The 21502-nt window shown below is 46.3% G+C and overlaps 1 protein-coding gene across 7 annotated transcripts in view; it reads right to left on the bottom strand.

Moving 5' to 3' along the window:
• Positions 1-678: 678 nt before the first annotated feature.
• kmt2cb (lysine (K)-specific methyltransferase 2Cb) overlaps positions 679-21502 on the bottom strand; it is a 64122-nt gene continuing 43298 nt past the window's right edge. For 4 of the 7 annotated variants that reach the window (XM_076097427.1, XM_076097431.1, XM_076097430.1 and 1 more), the window contains 31 exons: positions 21465-21497; positions 21083-21220; positions 20839-20980; positions 20479-20714; positions 20244-20317; positions 18784-18981; positions 16617-18554; positions 15669-15982; positions 13954-15536; positions 13749-13860; positions 13480-13546; positions 13331-13391; positions 12960-13192; positions 10595-12235; positions 10146-10337; positions 9011-9175; positions 8789-8918; positions 8049-8196; positions 7707-7891; positions 7392-7528; positions 6742-7024; positions 6426-6559; positions 5717-5827; positions 4491-5607; positions 4260-4396; positions 4001-4143; positions 3725-3899; positions 3491-3607; positions 3323-3396; positions 2857-2965; positions 679-2568 (listed from right to left, as the gene is read on the bottom strand). In XM_076097427.1, coding sequence (XP_075953542.1) covers positions 2476-2568; positions 2857-2965; positions 3323-3396; positions 3491-3607; positions 3725-3899; positions 4001-4143; positions 4260-4396; positions 4491-5607; positions 5717-5827; positions 6426-6559; positions 6742-7024; positions 7392-7528; positions 7707-7891; positions 8049-8196; positions 8789-8918; positions 9011-9175; positions 10146-10337; positions 10595-12235; positions 12960-13192; positions 13331-13391; positions 13480-13546; positions 13749-13860; positions 13954-15536; positions 15669-15982; positions 16617-18554; positions 18784-18981; positions 20244-20317; positions 20479-20714; positions 20839-20980; positions 21083-21220; positions 21465-21497 — 10220 coding nt within the window. In that variant the 3' untranslated portion in view covers positions 679-2475. The remainder of the gene's footprint in view (positions 2569-2856; positions 2966-3322; positions 3397-3490; positions 3608-3724; positions 3900-4000; positions 4144-4259; positions 4397-4490; positions 5608-5716; positions 5828-6425; positions 6560-6741; positions 7025-7391; positions 7529-7706; positions 7892-8048; positions 8197-8788; positions 8919-9010; positions 9176-10145; positions 10338-10594; positions 12236-12959; positions 13193-13330; positions 13392-13479; positions 13547-13748; positions 13861-13953; positions 15537-15668; positions 15983-16616; positions 18555-18783; positions 18982-20243; positions 20318-20478; positions 20715-20838; positions 20981-21082; positions 21221-21464; positions 21498-21502) is intronic. The other 3 variants (XM_076097428.1, XM_076097429.1, XM_076097432.1) reach the window with 3 other exon arrangements.

Raw genomic sequence — 21502 nt, 5'->3', positions numbered from 1 at the left:
ATGAAAACCTTTCAATCTAAAGATAGAAAATGATGTACCTTGTTGCTCAGTTGGCAGAAACAGGATTGACAAATGAGGCAAAACCACCCGGATGTTACTGCGTGTCTAATATGCACAATGGCCTAAATATGACATCTTCATTCATTCATAATGAGGACGCTATGGACTCCCGTTTATTTTTGTGATGTCAGCTTGACAATTCTGTCATAAGGCGAGCTTGGTTGAATCATAGGGGTACAATGAAGGCGACGACGAAGACACAATGTTCTCAGGAACGATGGAGGAGCGAGGAGCTCCACAGTTCACTTCAGGAGGGACGGAGGAGGAAGTACGGTTGTGATGGCTTTTGGCAGTAAGAGAAGTGAAATGTCTTCTTTCCTCCCATCTGTGTGGGTCACAAGTCAAAACAGCTGAGAGCCATGGGTGTATATCTACTTGCATCCTTGGCAATAAAACTGCCTCTAAAGGGATATTTGTGTCATACACCTAGCATTTATGTAAATCATTTTGATACTTTGCTAATCCCCTGGAGCCTTGCTTGGCTTCTTCTTCAAAGTCACAGATAGAACTCTCCTAAAACAACCAGTGCATAGGAAAATTATGTATTTATTATAGTTTCAATTCTTCATATTTACCTATTTAAACTGTGTAGTTATTGATGTCACATACACAACTTGCTAACATGTAAAATAGTTTATTTTTGTAAATGTTTCTAAATTCAATTCCACAAACTCCAAACCTCATACTCTGTACACTTCAAAAGGCATTTTCAAAACAAAAAAAGGAGAAAAAAAATAATCTGACTACACAACCAAGAAAATGTAGCACAAACACACTGGCAGGATGATGTAATATCATACAAGAGAAGAAAAATATCCAAGAAACAATTTTGTTACAACCATTCATTGAGAAAATATATACAATTGAGTCTTCGGAAAGTTAAAAAAATACATGCCATATACATTACAAGTTCTAGGACTGTCTCCAAAATTTTACAGTCGACTTGAAATTGTGCACGCAAAAACTCTTCCGTTTCTAAGCATGTGACTTGTGAAGTGTCAGTATAAGAAATATTTCTGATTAAGGAGAATGCCATTTCTGTCCCAAAAAAAACCAGGTAAAACAACCTGCGGCTCCGCACAGGAGTTCCCCCTCCCGTTACGATTCTTTCCGTCACACACTGGTTTCGTCTAACTCACAATATCATTAGACGTTTGCACCGTATTTTTAAAAGCAATGTAAAAACATAAACAGGTAAATACATGTTGGTGTTCCTATTCGTGTTAAAAAGTTAAAAAGTCATTTTTGGGTTTCAAAACCTAATTCACAGTTCTTTAAAATCAAACCTGATTAACAGCAAACAGATCACACTGATCTCTTACTATTTGAAGAGTCTCTTTTTTTTTTTGATTCTGTAACTGATAACTTGTTACGTTAGTCAACAAAAATATTTCATTTTTTTTTTTTTGAGTGGTCAAAGCATGTGTAAGTCACAAAACACTACGCTACAATACCTTACTTTTAATACAACAAAAATACTTTGTGAATTATTGTGGTTATATTACAAATTCTGTACAGAATAATCATAATATATACTCTCAAACTGAAATAACGTCCATCTTAAATAAATTTCAATGACAAACAAAACAAAAACAATTCAAAAACACCCAAACATCAAGAAGGTTAAGGTAGTATTTGGTCGGTTATTCCTATAGTTTTCTTTATGTACATTTATACAAAAGTAACAGCATGTCTTCCTCAATCTTCAAAAACAATAGCGATCTAAGCCTTCTTTAACTCAATCTCATCATTTTGAGAATAAAATTCATTCACTCAGTAATAAATACAAAACCTCTCGAATTCCACACAAATCACATGACAGAGACCTATGATAAAACTGACTCATGGAATCAAGTATTTTAAACGTTTGTGTGTGTGTGGGTTTTTTTTTTTTGTTTATTTTCTTTTTTTTAGTGCAAGTTAATATTCCCTTCGCGGTATTCATTGCTGTACATTCCTCATTCAGTGATGTCTACATTTAGTCATACGGTATACATTGACAGTATGAAACAAAAGGGCCTGCCCTTAGTAAGCAATAAGGCCGCACCCTGCACAGTGCTTTCTCATTCGCTGGTGGATTCCGCACCCCATGTACACCAAACAAACGCACGGATACATACAGACAGACAGACAGAGGCATCTCATTCAACAGAGCCCCTCACATATGGCACGAGTCACATCCTGCTACTGTGGTAACGTTTCCCTTCCTCCACCCATGTCTTGCCACGATCTTGACGAACCCAACACTTAAATTGAATCAATCTCTCCAAAAAGGGCTCGGGGCCTCCTGCTCGTTCATAAAATGGCTTTAATGTGAAGCCTTTTTCTTCTTCTTCTCTCGGTGCAGTGATCGCAGCGTCCACACACTATAGCAAGGAATGCATTTAGGTTTTGTCGTTTTTTTTGTCGTTTTCCTCAGTTAATCCACTTCCTGCACTCAGGAGCTCTGCAGTGGCAAGCGATCTTGTGCTGACCCTCCACAGCGTCAAACTGGTAGTCGAAACTCAGCTGGAAAACAAGGAGGGACACATCAGTTCCTCAGTATCACATGTGTGCTTTTTGTATGTTCACGTTAGAGATGCATGCCGAAAGCGTCATTATGAATCCCGCCGAGTCATTATCGAGTTCACAGCATATAGTGACTTTGCTGTTGTAAACATTACTGCTCTACACACAACACTTGTTTATATGTAAAATCATCTCATTTAGTAATGAGAAAGAACCGATAAAATCCTAACGATCCCTGATTCAACTCTATGAATGAGAAGTCTAATCAAAGAAAAGAAAGACATTCACCTCTTCTCCTTTCTCAACTCTGCGATTGCAGCTGATGATGATTTTGTAACCTCTTTCAAACGTGACCACCTCAGCAACACAGTTCGGGGCACAAGAGTGGTTGATATATCTGGAAAAACAAAACAGAGATTTATTACATAGAACACAACATTCTGCGCAGGACTTTAAAGTAAAAGGTTCTATGTTACATTTTACATTTTTTGGCAATAGCTAAATTGCTACATTCAAAAATTAAAATCAAGTGTTTTGATCTGAATTTAGAAAAATGGTATTCTTTTATACAAACTCAAGTATGCAGAATAGATAAGAGCATCACCTCAAAAAACATTATCCATTTGTTTTTCTTCTTTAAATACGCAACAGCACTATGCTCGTGTTGGAGCTGCAGGACCATGAAAGATGTAATTCTACGTTCTCCTTCTACGTTTACAAAAATGTCACAATAACCAAAGGAATGTCACAGTACCTTGCTAGCCCTCCAGTTCGAGTGGCGTCTACAACATGTTCGCTGTCGATGCGGAACATGAACACTGTTCGGTTCTGTTGGGGGGGGAGAGGAGGTTTTACTTGCTGTTTTTTTTTTTTTTTGTGTGTGTGGCAAAAATAACTTTAGATAAATGTAATTGATGAATACCTGAGTTCTGTAGATCTTCTCCTTGCTGATGGCGACCTCGTTTCGGAGGACGGTTCCATTGTACTCGATCACCATAGTTAGTTTTTCCAGGTCTCGAGCAGCAAACAGACCGAGGCCCTGTGAACACGTTACACAAGACGGTATTCATTCTGTCCACGGGGAAGACAATCCAAGAGCATCAGCTGCACTCCGTCAAAGCTGAGAAATAAATAAAATATATTTCTGAACACTGACCTGGACGCGGGACTGGGCCAGATAGACATTGGCTCTCCACTCACTCTTCATCCAGCGGTACTGAGAAGACCTGGGGTGCACTACTGGAGGCTTGCCATGGGGGGCGCCACCCTCTCCTTGGGCCACATTCTGGTTAGACCTGGCACTGCTGGTGGATACAGCCTGTGGATGTGGCCTTTGTGCAAGAAAGTAACAAAACAAAAATAACAACAAAAATTACAGGTTTCGCTTCAGGACAACATACAGCTATTCAATGTCAGCGTCGCCCAATGTTACCTTATCACCAGGGAAGTGCAAGGAGAGCTGGTCCTCGGCTGGGCGCGGGCGCTGCCAGCTGGATTGAATATGAGAGGCAGCTCCACGAGAGGGTGGCGTCCGTAACGGAACGAGTACCTGACGCAAGCTTCCACTCCTGGGAGCTGGAATAAATGAATACAAAAAAAGGGGGTCATATCCTGCAGCCTCTACACACGATTAAAATTTCACATTATTTAACCTGAATGAAACCAACAAAAATAAAAAGGCAGCAACAAACCGATTCAGAGATCTTGGTGACTGCAGGGACTGTAAGTCCAAACAAGTCCTCTCCTTTCAGGTAAACAGGGAAGAGCTTTAGAGTGCCTGCCTCATTTCTTTTGTCAGCAACAGGACCCAGGACCTTATCCCACACTCCTAATTACAGCGAGAGAAGCAAACAATGTCAGAAACTGTATACTCTTAAAACACACGGCAATAATATTCCTGTGACGAATACGCAAGGACACACCTTTTGCAGAGCTGTCAGTCAGGACCAGGTCTTGGTAGCCCTGTTCGATCACTCTGATGGTAAACTCCGGTAGCTCCTCTCTGTCCTCGACAGAACAGACGTAACGGCAGCGGCGGTTGCCGTGGCGCATGCTCCAGTATATGCGGCACGCCTCGTAGCCGACTGGAGAGATGGCTGTTGAGGAATGGAAGGCTGCCATTTGCAGAGGGGTGAGTTGCCCCACTGCGTGCAACACCAGGCTGCCGACTCGAAAGGTGTAGCCCAACTCCGGCTGCCGCACGGCAGTGGCGATCTGCCGCACTTCGTCCCTCTGGACGTAGACGCGCCGGAAGACCGCGAAGCAACGCAGCTCGTGATCCAGCACTTGTCCGGTTGTCCCCCGGGGCCGGTGGGCGTGACACAGCATGGTCTTGTCCTTGAAGAAGGTGCACTGAGCTTGCAGCGCGCAGGTGAAATGGTAGACATTGGTGCAGCGCAGGCGGTGGCAGCCGCTGGTGGCTCCGGTCTGCTGGCAGAAGGCGCAGCGCACCGTTTGGCTGCGGCGCAGCGCGAGCTCCACGTTGATGAGGGCGCCGGCCTGCGTCTCGTAAACCTCGGTCGACCACAGGGCACAGTTCAGGTGAACCCACACGTCCAGATCGAGATTGAGAAGCCGAGCGGGGCCGTCGGTGATCCCGTCTCCGAACTGGTGGCAGAAACAGCACCGCCTGTGGTCCCGGAGCGATGCCGGAGAGCGCAGGGAGGCCCCGAGTTTCTTCAGGAGCTCATCGATCTTATCCTCGTCCGGGAGCTGGGAATTCCCTCTCGGCACCACCACCTGGACGGTCCACTTCCTCCAGCGGAGTCCTTTCTGTCGCTTTCCCTGGTGCCAGCCGTCATGGGACCTCGGCCGGGCCTTCAGCTTCACCGTGACCTTGATGGCATCCGACTTGGTCTCCATCTTGGGTGACTCGTCCGCCATGGGGAAGGGGATGGGAGGAGTAGAGGGGGGAGACTGCTTGGGCTGAAGCTGGGCCAGGCAATGGACATCCAGCGATGACATGTTGTTGCTGTACTGGTGCAGAATTTTAGAAAGCCTCTCCGTTTGCTCGGACGCAGGGAGAAGGGACACCGATTCCTGAAAAGAGGAGACAAGAGCCATGACATCCAGCAAAAAAAACAAAAAAAAAACAAGTATATTAATTGCAAGCTATTTAGACCCACGGCGGCTTTACAGTGGTACAGACCTTAGTTTCTGTAGTTGATCTGGATTGCAGAGGTGACGAGGAACAGTACAGAAGGAAGCAGCTGTGACTGCAGAAGACCAGGTCTTCAGATTTCAAACGGCCTCCAGATTCCTGATGAGAGAAAGCAGTCAAAATTTGAACAGGCTGAAAAAGGAACGAGGTGTTAAATCAAAGCCTCACCAATCTGAGCTGCTTAAGCTCAAGTGATGTTAAAAGAAGTTATGAAATAAACATCAAAAACATATTTAAATAACCAAAATACTCAGGACTGAAGTCATGGGGTATGCTGTTTAACCCACTAATTCATCTGAAATGGATTCAACTCAAGGAGGCAGGATTTACATAATCAGAGGATGTATGCAGTGTTACTGTGGTGCAGTGTGTGTGTGTGTGTGTGTGTGTGTGTGTGTGTGTGTGTGTGTGTATGTGTATAGATGCATATGGCCCCTCAGGCTGAAAGTAGATAATACATCCTACAAGTAAAGTCCGGGCATCCAGTCATGGCTCATCTAGCCCCCCCCCCCCCCCATTGAGAAATCAATAATAAATGATCCATAATTGTTTGGCAGAGATGACGTGGTGTATTTAAAGCATATTGTACATTATTAGTCTCAAAATCACACTTGTGCTCCAGCTGAAAAGGTGGCCTGCCTACTTAATGTACCCCCCTGCTGCCATTCGGAGTATTTAAGCCTAATTAATTCGCTACCTTCATGTGGGTGGGGAGATCTTTGATGGATTTCTGCACTCCGTTTCCCAGAACCACCACCTTACAGTGGCAGCACCAGTGAGGTTTACATCCCGGGCTGCCAGGGGTCTTCTGGTCTAGTCCTCGAGCTGCGCCTGAAGTAACAGAAAATATATATTTTTAAAAACATGCATTCTCTGATTGTAAACCTACAGCGTAATGATGCTTGACTTTCACAATTGCTACTTCGCGCCCTTTCACAGGAAGTCATTATATTTAGCGTTAATCAGACATGACTTTCAATTAAAAATGCTCTTATTTAATTTTACTCCCTCACCTGGGCTGTTGGGATGGAAACGGAAATGATGAGCCTGCTGCTGTTGCATCATTGCATGAGCTCCACTGGGCCTCATCATCTGTGCCGGCCGTCCGTGAAGTCCTCCATTGTCCACTTGTCCGTGGAAGAGCATGGGAGGCCGAGGCTCCATGCCGTGGGGGCCCACCCTGGGACCACCGAGCATCGATGGGTGCCCCCTGTCTGGGGTGCTGCTGACCTCGTAGCTACTGGGGATCTTCACACACAGTAGGTCTGAAATGGCTGCCACCACACCTGTGATGTTCTGAGAAAAAGAAAAGAATAGTTGATTAGATCTTTCCTTCACATTCTCCTGGATAAGTCCAAAAAGGCTCGACTTATTTTTTTTATTGGGATGCATTTATTGTTCTGATGCACATTTACTTTTACAATGAACAAACTAAAGTTGGCCACTCGCTAACAGGGATTACCTTTAACAACTGATTTAAACTGATTCTCCTCTCTCATTGGCTAAAGTACGTTTAGTCCTCTGAAGAGGGGGGGTGGGTACAATAAATAAGCCAGCGACATAGGGCAATCCTGAGTGAATATGCAGCATCAAATGTGATGCACGTATGTAAGAATTAAGATATGAATAGCTGTAAAACAATCAGTATGTGAAACCACAGTACCTCTGCTGCAGCTGGTCTCAGTGTGATGGCTACAGACACCAGCCCTTGTTTGGAATCATTAGACATGGAGCTGAAGGGGGAGCCGAAGAACATCGCAGAGGGCTCCGTTTTGATATCCTGCAGTTTGATTTCTGATCCTGGAAAATAAAAATAAAAAAGGAGCACATGCATAAAAGTTTGCCGACACACTTTTAAGGTATACGCTGGAGTTGTGTATTTAAATGACATGCACAAAAACATCCAATTCATTATGATCGGAGTCGCAGGAATAAATGTCTTAACTGTGCTGGTTATGTGGGAGTTGTGTGTGTTTACCTTTCCCGTCCGGCGCAGGAAGCATGGGGAGGACAGGAGACAGGCAGGGGGACGGGGGCTCTTCCTTCACCAGAGACAGGTCTGGGTAGCGACTGATCTCCATGCCCACCACGCTCTCAGGAGATGAGGATGGAACAAAACTGTCAGGTGTGTCCCTGTCCTTGCAAGGCTCCTGTCCTCTGTTGCTGTCATCATTTTAGGAGGAGAAACAAAAATATTAACCACCTCTGTCGAGACCATGCGGCCCAAATCCCTTATCATGACATGATCAACACAAACAAATGTTATGACAACCGCTAATGGTGTGGGAGCCCTAGAAAAGACAGTTAGAAGGAATTTTACCTGAGCTCCTCCTGGTTGTTGTGAGGAGGGGTGGGGAGGGAGGCCGGAACATCCACAGTTTTCGGACCCTGTGCAATGGCCCGGGCTAGAAGGTCTTCCTCAGTCCTAAATGGGACATGTAGCGGCTTTGGGACCAGGCCTTTGGACACTGTATGAAAACAGGAGCACAATATCAACACGACTGTGCACAGTATGCATGCCCATAGGGCTGGAAATAATCCTCATTCCACGATTATGATAACGTGAGATTAAGGGGGACAATCATGTGATGTGATTAAAAGGTTTGCTGTGCAGGAATTGCTGCTGCATGTTTGTAAAACACAACACCAGACACCAGAAGCGCGTGTCCCCAGAACAAAGCCCAGCGTACCACCTGCAGCATCACATGCGACAGCGGAAGTGAAAGCCAACCCCAGATTCACTCTCGTTTTCGAACAAGCTTTGTCCGCTTGGCGTTTCACCTCGCTATATTTGCCTTTTCCCTGCCATTTTCGTAGCTTCCTCTTGGATGCAAGCGTGCGCATGCGCAGGGGGGGGGGTTACACACCCAGAAAACCCAAACACAGGAAAATGAGAAGAGAATAGAGGCAGAGGGCAGGATCTCTGCAGACACCGCCACGCACTTCTAGTGGGTCTTCAGTGATCGTTGAGCGGGATTACTATTTTATGAGTCAATACATTGTGTTCTTAGGTAAATCCTGCATCGTATACCTTTAAGATACATCCGTCTGAATGCTTACCCATGGCAGCAGCTTTGCTGGCCAGCTCCTCAGTCGTGGCAAATCCGTTGATCATTTTCTGTCGGTTCACAGGTGGTGGGGTGGGAGGAAGAGACGCCGGTGGTGTCGGTGGATTGCTGAGGTTACTCTGCTGAGGGAATCACAACACATGCAGTGTCAGCACACAAAACATGCATCGCTGTTTATCCAGTTCCAACTTGGTGAGGTAAGCGGATCTCTCACCTTGTAGGCCAGTTGGGAGTAATAGTCGGACACTCCGTCGAGGGAGGCGCTGCCAAAGGTACCAGACAGGAGGTTCTCTCCATTGAGCGGGCCGCTGCCATAGGGAGCGAAATGGGCAAAGTTGACCTCAATCAGGGGCTCCATTAGGGGCAGCAGGGAGAGCTGCTGTGTCAGGAGAGAAAAACAGCACCAGATAAACAAACAAAATGAAACAGTGTTCATATATAACAAATAGAAAAAACAAGACCTGACATAAAATACATTATATTTATGATTAACTTTGCATAACCAGCATCATTAATCTTAGATGGATGGATTGCTTTGTCTTATATATTTGTCAAAAATCCTTCCACCACCACCACCAAGGCCATTCTTCAGCTAGTTCAAGCATTAGCCTTTGTCATGGGTTTGGTCTGTCGGGTTATGCCATTACATCGTTACATTACATCTTTCACTGCTTGTAAAAACAGTAACCTCCAAATACAGCCAGTCCTGCCTGAAGTGGCATCTCTGAGACTGTGCCCTCGAGCTTGGATTGAATATTGGAAGAATAATACAAATTTTAAAGTCTAATCTCAGGTGCAGTCATCAACCTTGCTGTGTGCAGACCACTGAACAAGGCAGGTCAATGGGAGGCAGAATCAAACTGTTAACTGTCCAATGATGAGGCTCAAAGCCACTCAGTCATATCTTCCCTTTTAGCCAGACTTGTGTGATACTTGTGAGAAACAAGCAATACAAAGTGAGAGCTCATTTGGTTTTAAATGTTTGGTTTAGATGATGTACAACATTTCTAATGAGCGAGTTGGATTCATGACGTTTAAACCTCGATCAATGAGCGACTTGGCATATAATCACGAATCCCCGTCCCCCTCTCCTGAATAATAGCAGCTTCTAATACCTGTGTGTGCAATTGCCATCCAACAAGTACCCAATTACAGTAATATGCTTATGATATGTGAAATTAGTGTCTGTGAACTCGGTGGACACCATTTTCTTTTCTGGCAGCAATTAATACTGTAAAATTCTGAATAAAGTATTCAGATTCCAAGCTATAATCTTTCTTCCATCCTTTGTTCCCGAAGATGTGCGATTTAATGACGAGCAGGCTATATGGCGGTGAAATCAATCTTACCTGTTTGATTTGGGTCATTACGGTGTCAGGGCCAGAGTGCATTAGCTGCCTCTCATCCCCTTCCTTCTTCCTCTTCTTGTAGCGAGACGCAGGTTTCTCCCCTCCTTTCGGAGCCCTCTTGTTCCTCCCTTTCTTCTTCTCCTGTTCGAGGAGCACAGGTCCAGGGAAGTCTAGGGTGCCATCCGAGTACGCCTGGAGATGAGAAAAATATGTTTTTGCATAAAAAAAAAAAAAAACCCACATGAATTTCACTTCAGATTGCTTGGGCAGCATTATGGCTCCAAGTTGGATGTTTTCAAACACAGAACTATGACTCATTCAAAAACCGACAGCTGTGACTCATACCAATTTAACTATGACACGCCTCCCATCTGAATCACCCAGCCCGTCTATGACTCACTAAGTTGATCGCTCCGCGCTCTAGCCGTATGACTAACACAAACACTGACCCCGTTGCTGTCCATGGAGCTTTGCCTCAGCAGGGCTTTGCAGTCTGCCAGTTCCTCCTCCTCCAAGCGCATACTCTCCTCCGACCTCTGCTGGGACAATCCGGATGGAGGTGTACTCTTGTTCTTCAGAAGGTGTTTCAGTAGTTCATTGCCAGCCTCCCCTTTGTTTGGACTTTGCCCTGCGGGGAAGGGAGACCCACTCCCTTTTTTACCCTCCACCTTCACAGAGCTCATTTCTGAGCCGATGGGCCCTTCCCGCAGCCCATGACACTCACTGGCATCCATCTGCTCCAGCTTTATGTTGTTAAGGATCCTGTCATGTTCCTGAGCTTGGGCCCTCACTGTGTCCGATGAGACGCCGGGGTGTCCAGATTGGCCTCCAGAAAGCTGCCTCTCCAGCTCCGAGTGACTGGGGGTGGAAGATCCCAGTAAGGGGGACCTCGACAAGTCCTGCTCACTAAATAGATGGGTGTTTCTGGTTGGAGTCGAGGACGTGTCTGAGACACACGGCGTGAGCGGGGCTGTGAGGTCCGAGTGTGGCGTTGAAGGCGTCTTGACTGAATCTGCATCGTCATCCTTCTTCTTTTTGCGGTTCCTCTTCTTTTTCCCCTTCTCGTCTGGAATGATGTTGGAGTAGAGTTGGATTAGAGACTGACCTGAGCCTGGAAAGTTAGACGGTAGAGGTGTAGCCAAGTCGCCTCCAAACGGTGGACCCTCACCTGGCATCGGCAGCATCAGTCCTGGCCCACTGAACTGACGAGGTCTGGCTTGACCCTGGGGATAATTAAGTGCTTGTAGGGCAAGATTATCAGGCCCAAAACTGGGCCCCATGTCACGAGGCATCATTCCATTGCCCATCATGGCCCTCCTTTCACCTTGCATAAACGTCCCGGGTGGTGAGCCCATACCAGGCTGCATGCCCTGCTGCTGGGGGAACATTGGTGCGAGCTGTTGCTGCAGAGGAGGCCTCTGAGGCTGCATGAAGTCCTGTGGCAGCTCTGCGTTGAAAAATGGCATCTGAGCGAGTGGCGCCATGTTCCCGTCTGGCCCCATCATCCCTTGCTGCTCCATTTCCATACGGTGTTTCAGGGCTCTCTGTCGCTCAACTTCCTGCATTAGCTGCACCCGCTGTCTCTCCTGCTGCTCCCTAAGCCTCTCCCTCCTCTCCCGCTCCTGAAAGCCTTCACTGAACGGGTTGTTGTCGTCGAACTTCACGCCGCCTCCCTGTATGGGTTTTACACCGCCTGGTGGAGCCGGTGGTGCCTGGGGATCCACGGGCACTTGCGAGTGTTGAGGTATGTTACCCATTGGCATCTGATGAGGTTGGCCGGGATTTCCCACAGGTACCTGGGGGGGCATTATGGGTGGCAGTCCCGGTCCCGCCATGGGCATGGGAGCACCAGGGTGCCAGCCAGGTGGTGGGTTGGGAATACAGGGAGGTGGATTTGGCTGGCCAGGATGAAGTGGCATCTGCATTATGGGGTTCAGAGGAGGTTGGACAATTGGTGGTCCACTCGGGACCATACCGGCAGGGCCTGGCATTGGGTGCATCCCAGGCATTATGGGCGTCATATTGTTTTGCTGCTGTTTCACTCGGTACTCCTCTATAAGTTCAGCGTGCTCCTTCTGCTGCTTGCGGATCTGAAACAAAACATAAAACATATTTAAAAAAAATATATGATATTGAGGTTCTCTATGAAACTTACAAAGACATTACGTATCCCTTTCAAGGCATTTTACCAAATAAGACATTTCTGAGGACACGGCTGTACCCAAGGGAAGAGATGTATGATTTTAATTTCAAACAGAAACTGAATAATTTTACTTTGAAGCAGAAGTTGGAAAATATTACCACCCAAGAACATGCCTTTTCAACACTGCTCTTTCAGGGAGTCAAAGCAGGTCGACGGGTGCAGTGCAGACACAAACCTGTGTGTTTTAAATCCTGCGGTTTGTTCGGATACTATTTTGTCAAGTCTGTTAGGAAAGTAAACACCTAGATATATACCTTCAAATGCATATCCTATACCTACTTTATATGTTAGAACAATTAGACTACTTAGTTAATATTTAATGCTAATCAAGTCTGCTATAAAGGTACGTTGCAGTCAATGAACGCACCTCTGCTCCCGATAACAAGTAACTATGTCTCAAAAGTGTAAGAAAGAATTGAAAGTAATGAGAATTATATCTCCATAACATAGTCGTAAGTACGCTCTGCATGTAAGCAACTATTTCTGGTGGAGGGCCAGAGGGTTAGTTTAAACATTAAACTCTGCTTCATACGTCCAATGAAAGGTTAATGCTCAAGACTGCCATTGTGAGAGAGAATTCAGTGGTGGAGCTTGACAGGCCAAACATTTACCTGCTCCAGTTGTTTCTGCACTACACCCTGCTGCTCCGTGACATGTTTGAGCTGCTCAGTGTCCTCCTCGGGGAACTCTCTGCCTGCCTTCTTAGCTGTTCTCTGCTTGGCAGACAGGGCTTTCTTAGACTTCCTGTGTGCCCCAATCTTCTCTTCCAGAAACTTCTGCTGCATTTGAAGTAGTTGCTGAGTCTCCTGGAGCCACTCCTCGTACTGAGCCCTCTGAGCATTATCTGAAAGAAGAAAAAAAAAAGAAGAACATTTTGTTAGCAATCTTGACAGCATGAAAAACAAACATTGTAACATTTCAAGGCCTGACAGACCTTCAAACCAAACAGTAGAAAATGTATATGAATTTTAAGAGAACTTACTGACAAATCCTGGTCCAAAGTTTGGAGGATTCAGTTTTGCTACTTGTGTCAATTTGCCATCCTGAAAGCAAGGTTGACAAATATGTTAAATAGATATTTTTCATGATATAGTTTTATAGAACATCCAAGCAGATTGATGATTCAATTACCTGTCCAACAACTTGTGGAGGAAGCGGTGTGCTTTCAGGACAAGGTGTTGCAGGACCAGGAGGAAATCTGTGATAGAGCAATACCACAACCACACACACTATTTAGTCATCCAATCAATCACAGTAGCAATCCTCCCAATAGTTGCACAATCTCCTAGTTGCTGGGCCATCAGGTTGCCATTACCATTGCTTTAAAACCAGAATGAACATATACACTCCCACTACCAGTATTACATGCTCTACTCAAGAAAGAAAAGTGAACTTTTTACCTGTTCATGGCCATTGGGGTCATCCCCATGTTGTTCTGAACCATGACTTTGTTGATGCCTTTCAGAGCAACCATTTTAGCTTTCATGATGGGATCAGTGATGGCATCAAAATCTGCGAATGACAAATAACGCACTCTCAGAAAAGACAGGTAATCTCAAACATGACCTAAACCGACGACTCGAAGTTGTGGCCTAAATAATTTACCGATGTTGGGGAAGAAGGAGTCGCTGGAGCGCTGCCGTATCATGGCTTGCATCTGCCTCTGCTGATGTTGCTCCTGCCTCTCCTGGTCTAGAAGGTCCTGCAATAGGAGTGGCTGCTCCTCTAGCAGAAGAGGACGGTGTAGCTGACCGTGCTGACCTATCGCCTGGTTCAACGCTTCCTGCTGGGCCAGGGTCAGACCGCTCTGGTCCAGAACACTCTGGTCCAATCCAGAGGCCAGCCCCACCTGTTCGTCTTCCCCAAAGCCACTCATAGAAGTTTCTCCGGCACTGGTGGCGTCGGGTATTGTAAGTCCGGAGGTATGCCGAGTGTCACTGGCTTGGTTCGGCTGGGGCATGAGGTTAACTCCTTGACTGACAGATTCTACGATTGGATTTAATGACCGTTCCTCAGGCTGCTGCTTTATGAGTAAACTAGACAGGACTGGGGTGGAGTCAGAGAGCACTCCCTGCTGGTTTGAGGTTAAGGTGTTTCCAGTGACTTGCTGGTCTACAACATCAGGGGGTTTCTGACAGTCTTTGACCTCCATTTTAATTTCTTTCCCATGTGCGAAAAAAGCAGAGTCCTGACTCCCAGGGGCTTCCAGCTTGACTTCAGCCAAATACTGCACACCAGAGGCCTCGGACTTTGCAGAAACGGATGCTGAACTGGATGACGCCCCAGTTCCTGTGCTTGAGTTTTTGTGGATGTCTGTGGTGTCTCCATTATCATCCATGGGATCACTGAGATCCAGTTCCTCATTAAACATGTCTTTCTTGATGTCATCTAGGTCAGGGTCTGTATAGGCAATGATGTCAAATTTCCCAGATGTTAAGAAGTCATCAAGGTGTAGGTCATTCGTCTCTAGATCCAAGTCTTTGCCATCTTCAGGATCCAAATTTAGATTATCCAAGTCAGCATCCACCAAGTCTTTCACCTCCACGTCCTCAAGATCTTTGACAGCTGATTCTTCTGCATCCAGTTTCTCCTCCACGCCGTCACTGACTGTGTCAGTCTGCCCAGCAGGGGGTGCAGTCAGGATCATAGATGCTGCCATGTTCTGGCTCTCATTTGAAGCAGGCTGGCTCATGGATCTCATCAAATGAGATTGTCTGAGTGCGTGGTTTCCTGACATTTGGGCATGCTGATGAAGATTGTCCATGCTGGCAGATAGCTGTACATGGCCAGTGTGGCTGGCCATGGGGTCTAACATCCTGGGCCCCTGATTAAAAGGGAACCTGGAGTCGGGTGTTCCTTGAAAGCCTGGTAGTCTTTGACCCTGCAAATTGAGATCCATGTGGCTTCCCTGCATGGCACCAGGGGGAAATGGCATACGTGACCGGTTTTCTATGGCTCTGTGTCGCAGCTCAATAAAAGGCTGGCCCATTATGTTGTGCTGCTGCACTGGCACACCACGTGGTGGGAAGTGCTGGGGAAGCCCCATAGGGTTGCCCCCCATACTCTTTGCCATTTCGGCAGACATGGACCGTCGCATTTGAGGAGGGACATCCTGCATTGGGTGTTGCCCCCGGGGAAAGAACTCTTGGGCCCCATGAGGTCCAAGAACCCCAGGTGGAAATGCAAACCTAAAATAGTATAAAAGAAAAACATGTATGAATAGAGAGCAGGGGCATTCCTAGATTTGTGCAGCGGTGTGTAATCAATTACAGATTATCTGAAACGCATAAGTGTACTAAAAAGAACAACATCACACAAACCGTGGTCCCTGATGTCTCAAATTAGGATCTCCAGGATGTGGGCCCCTGGGCAGTTGTCCCTCATTAGGGAAAGGGACACGCTGATCACCTGGAAAAGGTCCAGGAAACCGCATTGGCCCTCTCATGGGTCCTTGTCCAGGATAAGGTGGTGGAGGCCGGTTGAACATTTCCCCTTGATGCCCAGGGCCCTCCTGGGGCCAGGGTCGTGGTGTTCCTGGGGTCATGTTGCCAGCAGGATCCTGAGGGCCCCTCTCCTGTCGAATAGCACTCCTCTGTTGCTGCTGCTTGAGGATTAGCTCTCTAATTCGTTGTCGCTACAAAACACAACAGCAAGCATACATACATTTAAGCCTTAACAAGGCAAATGGGCTAAGTAAAGCTTACAATAATACAGTAGTTCTAGCTGTTAAGACAGATTGTCAACATAAGCATATATGTTAGCAGAGAACTTTTCCCGAGTAGAATTTTTGTCTGATGGCTCGTTCAACAAGCTACTGCGCAGGACAAGACGAGTGTTCATTTTTGTAAGTTAGATAGAAAGGAGAATTTAGCAGGAAAGCTGACTGGGTGGTTGTTGTTCATAGTCTGTGGCTATTGTGTTGTTAGCAGGCTGCTGTCTGCCTATGACAGAATGGTGACATTACTGATTTAGGTAAAGATTTGATTGGCCGTATGGTAACAAGATCTTCATCTACCTAGACGGAAAACAAACTTAATTTTCTAAGATGGCCGTCATTCCCATTTGATACAAAAACATTTTACTCACTTCTGTTTGTTTGTTTTGCGGTGAATATTTGGACAAGTGTGTTATGTGAACATTGTAGGTTCAGAACAAGTAACAACCATGGTCAGATATTCAGACAGGTGGTAGAAATGACAATACACAAAGGAGCAAATATAAAATTGCAATAGTAACGAGTGATGAGATTTTGAACACTATTCATGTACCTGTCTGAGTCTTTCTTCACTCTCAGCGAGCGCAAGACCCTCAGAGGAAGCACCAGACATGTGTGGGTTGTTAGACAGTTGGCCTGGGTCATGAAGGACGGTTCCATTGTTACCTACATATGACTGATCTTTCATTTCCATTTTCTCCATTGACTGTGGACGAGGGGTCATGGGGGCTTGCTCATATGGGTCATGGCCAGGTGTTTGAATGGGTCTTCTGGAGGGTGACTGAGTAAATCCATCTTCTGAAACACTCGGGTGTTTTGGTGTTTGTGAGCCTGGATGAGGAAAAGTCTCATGGAGTCTGCCCTGAGGTGGGGAGAAAAGATCCTGGCTTCCCATTAGTCCCAGCCTTGGCCCTTGTCTGCTGAGCACATCAGGACCAGGCCGTGGGGTCCCTGGAGGCTGAGCGTAGGGGTCATTAAGCATTGGTCTGGGAGCCCCAGGCTGGGAAAACATGTCAATGCTCCCTGGCCTAGATGTCCCAGGTGTACTAGTAAATGGCTCTATTGTCCCCCTCTGGCTGCCTGGTGACTTAGAAAACCTTTCTCCAGCAGAGGGCCGTGGAGTACCTGGTGGCTGAGCATAAGGGTCCACTGAGTGAGAAGGTGACATCCTCTGTCCAGGGTGCGGCTGATGTGTGAACTGGTTCATCCCACTGGGGCGAGGAGTAGAGGGAGCTTGTGAGTAAGGGTCTGAGGTGTTTGAAGGCTGACCATAGTTGTCATGTGGACGTGGGGTGCCGGGAGGTCGGGCATAGGGCTCAAAAAATGGGCGAGGTTGAGCACCGGGTTCGTTGATGGATCGTTGATTGCCTGTAGACTGAGAGAAAGGGTCAGAAGCTGGCTTGTTGGGACCAGGGGGCTGGGCGAAGGGGTCATATGTGAAGTGGTCTGGTCTCGGAGTGGAAGGTGCATGGGCGTAAGGGTTTCTAGACATTTGAGTCATTGGTCCCGGCTGAGCAAATGGGTGCACCTGAGAGTGATGTTGGCCCATTCTAGGAGGACTGGTGAAGTTGTCATTCCCGGATGGTCTTGGGGTATGCGGAGGCTGAGCATAGGGGTCATTTAGTTGATTCTGGGAGAACCTGTCAGCAGGATGTGGACCTGGTCGGTTGAAGGGATCCTGAGCCTGAGGAGGGGGCATGGGTGTTTTGAACAGAGGGACTGAGCCAGACTCATTACTGCCAGGGATCGGTGTTAGTAAAGGCCTTGAGTAAGGGTCAGACAAGATCATCCTGTTCTGGGCCATACGCTGATAGGCCTCATTTCTTATCATGGGCCTTGAGTATGGGTCTCTGCCTGGAGAACCCATTGGGGGCCTTCCCTGAGCAGCCTGACTAGCCCGTGGGGGACCCATAGGCTTCAGGAAAGGGTCCATTTCCCCAGTTGGCCTTGGGGTGTCAGGTGGTTTGGCATAAGGGTCACTGCTCATGGATGTTGGAGAGCCAAAAGATTCATGAGCAGGAGAGGGCCTCCCTCTGTCCTGCTGCTCCATCATGGACGTGGGGGATTTACCAGATTCCACAGGCATTCTGCGACATGTATTTGGCGGTCTTGGGGTCCCAACCATCTTGGCATATGGGTCCCATGGAGAAGAGGGTCTGGAACCAGAGGAACCTGGTGAGAATACCTGTGGGGACTGAGGTTGTGAGGAAGAGCCAGACGGAGGGGGAGGAGGTGGTCGTAAGAACACATCCTCTGGGGGACCTGAAGTGGGCGTCCCTGGTAGCCTGGCATATCTATCTTTAGAAGTAAGCTGCATGGGGGACATGCTGCCATTGCTGGCTGGGCTCTGGTTTCCACTGTTATTGCCATCTCCCTCTGACTGGCTGTTGGTCTGCTGCTGCTGTTGTTGCTGGAGTTGCTCATTCTTGACTTGCTCCAACTTCTGAGTGGCTTCAATTTTGGCTTGCTGTTTGCTTTTCTGCCTCATTTGCTGTTGGAAGGGCACAGTGAAAATTGGGATTAGACGTCAAAAAAGGATGCAGCAAATATCAGTCTCATGCCAAAAATGAACTGGACCTACTAACCACCAATGTCATCAGGGTTAATGTGGAGGATAGTGCAGTTGTTTAGGGAGCTTTACTAAACCACCACTTCTTAGCTGTCTTAATATAATGTGGACCTGCCGCTGCATTCCCTGACTTCATTGCATACACTCTTACCTGTCTAAACTTCCACTCTTGTTCATGCTCTGACTCTTTTGGTTTCAAAGGGTCTTTAAACAGCAGTTCTGTGTCTAGTGGTATGTTGGGATCAAACACCTCAGGGGGCTGTTGCTGCGGCTGTTGCCTCTTCACCGTCTCATTCGACATCTGGACTTTGTTGATGCGCAGGGCTGCTCGGTTATCTCTTGCCTTTTGCTAAACAGCAAATCAATCACAATTGCAAAACAAAAACATATTAGACATAAATACGACAATATAATTCATGAAAACAGAAAAAAATACGGTTGCCTACCCAACCTTTAAAATTTGAAACAAGTGTGAAACTGGAGAAATGTCATTCCTACTCGTACCAAAACTAGTGTGTTTGTGACATTAAATTCTCTTTCATAGCATTTGTTTTAATATCTCACTATGATATATTGGGGCTTCAGTACTGGCAGGCAGGTTTATATCAAAAGATGACTTTTAGCTTCCCTCTCATGAGTCCAACTACCTTACAGTGGACTTAATGTTCAAAACAGCGTGATAGTTGCGAGCCGAAATTTCACAACCTCCCACATGTATGGGTCAAGGATCGACCAGCATCAGCACCAACATCCCGAATAGATACAATCCGAGACAGGGTATAGGAAATCACCAAAGTGCTGGTAGTTATTGAACATTGCTATGCTAGTGCACAAACAGTGGGGGGTTAGAAGGCGATAACATGCACAAAGAGAAGAAAACTCCTGAGAACTCCATTCATGTTGCAGATTTGACACTTGGTGACAGTGAGAGAGGGGTCTCTATCCCCGGGGCGAGGGTGGTTCGCTAACTTACAATCGGGGCATGGCTTGTTAAAGCACTCCATGGATGTTAAATATACCATTTAAATTGATCTTGATTAGGTAAAGCACTTGTTCACTGAAAATGTTCAAAGGATTGATGTTCTATGCCATTCTACCCACACCATCCAGTAACTTGACCTCTTTGTACTGTAGATGCAACCAAGATGGCGGTCATCTGTTGCTGTAAATCAAGGATCTAAATAGTTAGGATTTGTTAAGTGGGAGATCAAACAAAAGCCATGAAAGAGAACTGCTACCATGTAACCATTGGCAAAATAGCCCAACAATCATAAATTCAGCGTTTATTAGAATCTACACTTTTTACATTTACATTTACACTTTGAAAATGGCCTCTGCCAGATACAAATACTTCTGGTGAACTTAATTGCGTCGGCCATCGCGAGTGCTAACACTGAGCAGGCCTTCCTATGTTAATTAGTTTGTTTGTGAATGGCCGGATTTCAAATTGCATTGGCAGGAGGCAAGAGGCCAGATGCGATAGAGGCGTCTGCCTTCTGCATACTAATATGCATCTAGTAGTGACAGTTTTATGTCTGGCATGGTTCAAAATGTTTAGACTTCGAGATAGTTGAAGAACGTCTGCAAATTCAACAGTGCGAGTGATCTTACCACATATGGGGCCCTGTCTTGTGAACTAGCTTTCCTCCAAAGTTTTGCAATTTGCTTTACTCTCGTAGACCAATCTGTGGAAAGAATAAGAGCAGGAGTTGTCATGCCAACAGTCTCACATAGCATACAAGGTGGTTTTTTTATACTGTGAGACTGAGCCAGTGCAGTAGGCACACCCAAACAAAGAGCCAGAGATAAGCAGAATTAACAGCAATGATGAAGATTAAAAACAAACCTGGGTATTCTTCTTTGAGGTTGGGGAAATTGACATTGGTGTATAGGACGGGCGCAACGGTGGCTAGCTCTCCGAGTGTCTCCTCCTTCTCCCACTTGAGTGTACTCCTTTGGGCATTTGACATGGCTTCGGTCTCCCCCTCAGGCAGAGGTCCAGGGGTTGTAGAGCCGGGGCCATGGGAAGGGGAGGCCCATGGATCAACTGCCTCTCTAGGCATCTGATTAAATGTTCTATCCCTGTAACAACAAAGAAAACAACTCATCTTTAATCACAACCAAAATCCGTTTTTTGCAGCGAAAGAACATTTTCGAATTTGTGAATATTTAATTAATAGTGTGAAGGAAGGAAGCAGTACATCACCTTGGATTGTCAGTGAAAGGCATATGGTTGAGGGGGGAGAAGTTTTCTGGGATGCAGGGCCCTGCTCCTGGATTTGAAGGGAAGCGTTGGTTTGGTCCCATCATACCATTGATCATTGGCATCCTTGGAAACATAGAATTCCCTACACACACACGATTTAAGATGTGGATTAGATGCATAGATTTTCAAAAACAACTGATTCAAATGCTACCTCTGACGACGACACCGTGCTTAATGATGTTACCTGCGTTGGGGTGAGGCATGCTAGTGCCAGGTGTGGGCCCTGGACCCTGGGGGTGAGGCACCTGTGGTAGAGGTGGTTGGCTCGTGCTGGGGCTAAGGACTGCTGTGAAGAGATCCTCCACATCTTTGCCCTCCAGCTCTGTAACAGAGTGTAACAGTACAATGTTGTGTGTGCATATATTAGCCATTAAGTTAGGAGTAAACATGTTTTTTTTTTGCCTTAAAGACACCTGTACAATTCATCTCACTAATCTGTAAAACATTGTTTAGCAAAACACTGAACTGTGGCCCAAGTGCTGTAACAACACCGCTCACAGTCACATGCATTAGTGTGGGATGGTTCCAAGCTTACAGTTTTGCAAAAAAAGGATGAAAATACAAACCTGGAATTTTGTAAAGTTTGCTGAGAATTGATTCTGAA

The sequence above is a fragment of the Anarhichas minor genome, unplaced genomic scaffold, assembly GCF_050575085.1.
Source record: "Anarhichas minor isolate MPS153535 unplaced genomic scaffold, ASM5057508v1 ptg000024l, whole genome shotgun sequence".
Classification (NCBI taxonomy): domain Eukaryota; kingdom Metazoa; phylum Chordata; class Actinopteri; order Perciformes; family Anarhichadidae; genus Anarhichas; species Anarhichas minor.
The sequence above is the reverse complement of the archived record's forward strand: the minus strand, read 5'-3'. Positions and strand labels throughout refer to the sequence as shown.